Raw genomic sequence first — 2,500 nt, 5'->3', positions numbered from 1 at the left:
TTAAGTATTCCTTTGATCTGTACCCTTCATTTAGGCAAGGAATGGCTTAAAGAGAGGTGGGGCACGTCTACCTCCTTTTCCCTGTCACTCAAGAGGGAGGAAAGTTAACATGTTTCTACTGTATATATTGTGACATGAGTTGACAGGAGAAGACGACGGGAAGAATCTACGGAAAAGCTTTGGTTGTCTTTTACAGAGTCACCTTTTCAGACATTTTTGTGATGCAATTTGGAATCTGAATATTATAGCTGATGATTCGGATGCACTCTTGTGGTAAAAATACATAACATCTGCCAATGCATGGTGTTTCCCACGGTGTATATGTATGTGTGTATGCATGAGTATATACGTTATTTATACTGCACACACACACACACATACACACACATACACACACACACACACACACACACACACACACACACACACACACACACACATATATATATATATATATATATATATTATATAGATATATGCGCGCGCGCGTGTGTGTGTGTGTGTGTGTGTATGTGTGTGTGTGTGTAGAGAGAGAGAGAGAGAGAGAGAGAGAGAGAGAGAGAGAGAGAGAGAGAGAGAGTTTCACGCGCATGTCCGTCCCTACACACTGGAGGCTCCTTAACTGTGATAATGTTTCAATTCTTTCCCTCAAGTTTCGCAATCAATGGAAATCGACCTCAGCTCTTTGAGAGCGATAGCCTTCTTTCCCACTCGGTCACCAACAACTTCGGAAGTTGGCCTTTAACTTTAAACTTCAGGACCGGCCGCTGCTGTGAATCCTAAACTTGAGGAGACGAGCTGGTTAAAATCCCCCAGTTGCATGCATCATGTCTTCAACAGGTTCTATTGATGAGTAAGAAGTTTGATTAATTCAATGCAGGAAGAAGTCTCCATGGACATTAAGTCATGTGAATTATATAAGTGAGAGAGTAAGTAGGTTATTCCATCATATATATCGTTATGATATTTAAATATTCTCAAGTTATGAATATTATACGTTTCTTGCACTCTAAAATGAATGAATGAATGCCTGGCTAGATGAGCTTCATCTTGTGGGTTTCTAGATAATACATTATGTTAATTTGAATAATGAATGTCAAAATTATGTTGGGTATCATCTTGGTTTTAGAGTTTATTGCAATCAACCGAAAGATTAAGATAAAAAATAGCATTAAAATATTTTATTCGTTCGTTACCAACGGCGTGAATATTTGTCGTTTTCATTATAATTCGAAGCCGTGGATTGTCCTTTTTTTACGGACATGATATTATTTGAATCATATATATCTTCACGCCCATTTCACAGAACGAAAGACCCAGACGGGAAGGGAAGGATAAAGTCCTGCAAGAGATTTGTCATTTCTCTTTCTTCACTTCCGGAAAAAAAAAAACATTTCATGGTGTTAGAGACGAGATAATTACAGCACTTTGTCCAAGTTATTTGTCACCTTCATCGAATACAGATTAGTCACAACAGACTGGGGAAAACTGTCAAAAGTTGTCTCCTTCTGTGCCTTAAAATGTTTTATGATGTCTCTGCGTGCAATGCTAGTAATATATATGAGATGCCTGTTATTTTGTATGCCTTTTTTTTATCTTTTTTCATCAGTATTTTATATCATTATCTTGCCCATGTAACATTATTTTCCCCCCTTTTTTAAGAAGAGGATTTTATGTGCAGCAATGTTTCAGTAAAAGTTTTATTTTTAGAGTCGGATTTTACTGACAAATGCCTCTATACGTGCATTATCGATGTTTCTGTTGTTTGTTTACAGGAGAAAACTGCGAGGGAAAGGCACTCCTCGCGCCCTCAGCTACTCTGCCGGTGGGCGTGGTCGTGGCGCTCGTAGTGTGGGCGGTGCTCGTTCTTGGTGAGTTTAGTTGGCGATTCTGAAGTGAGATGCAGTGATGATACCCCGCGCATTCATGCTCTTACAGTACAATTGTATTTTTCACTGATTCAGAGGAAGGCTAGGCTTCTCTCCAAAAGTATGCCGTTTTTGTTTGTTTAGAAAAGGGGTAATTTGCTAAATGGGAAAATTGATGGATGTCTTCTTTTGCGACTGGCGTGAGGGGCTGCCATACAGTGTGGTCTGCGTGCATGCGTGGGACTATTCACTCGAAACAAAGAAAGTATGGATTAGAAAAAATACACAGATGTTCACTATTCTTAAAGACGTTTTAAAAGCTCTTGCCCACTGACTCCCGACCTCTCTCGCCGAAGCAGCAAAAGCTTACCAATCATTTCTTTGTCCCCGCTAGTGATGATGGTGGTGGCCTGCGTCGTGTACCAGAGGCGTCGCCGCAAGCGAGTGTCGTCGAGAGGTAAGAGTGATGACGTCACCGTGGAGGAGATGACCTCCCGGGACGACCTCCTTGACCCCGCCCACGACCAGTCTCACGACCCTTCCCTTGAGGAGGCTCACGACCAGTCGACGGACGTCCTGGAGCTCCACGCTGTCAAACCTGTCAACCAAAAGACTTGGGCCAGAAATGGTAA

At 41.5% G+C, this 2,500-nt stretch overlaps 1 protein-coding gene across 1 annotated transcript in view; it reads left to right on the top strand.

The window, feature by feature from the left end:
* The window catches only part of LOC122264924 (neural-cadherin), a 53,220-nt gene that overhangs the window by 48,925 nt on the left and 1,795 nt on the right, over positions 1-2,500 (top strand). Inside the window, exons 17-18 of the mRNA XM_086543740.1 lie at positions 1,776-1,871; positions 2,263-2,496. Of these exons, the coding sequence (XP_086399866.1) occupies positions 1,776-1,871; positions 2,263-2,496 (330 nt within the window). The remainder of the gene's footprint in view (positions 1-1,775; positions 1,872-2,262; positions 2,497-2,500) is intronic.

The sequence above is a fragment of the Penaeus japonicus genome, unplaced genomic scaffold, assembly GCF_977035675.1.
Source record: "Penaeus japonicus unplaced genomic scaffold, GWHDUDI00000001_assembly GWHDUDI00000014, whole genome shotgun sequence".
Taxonomy (NCBI): Eukaryota; Metazoa; Arthropoda; class Malacostraca; order Decapoda; family Penaeidae; genus Penaeus; species Penaeus japonicus.
Note: the sequence above shows the minus strand (reverse complement) of the source record. Positions and strands in the feature narration are given on the sequence as shown.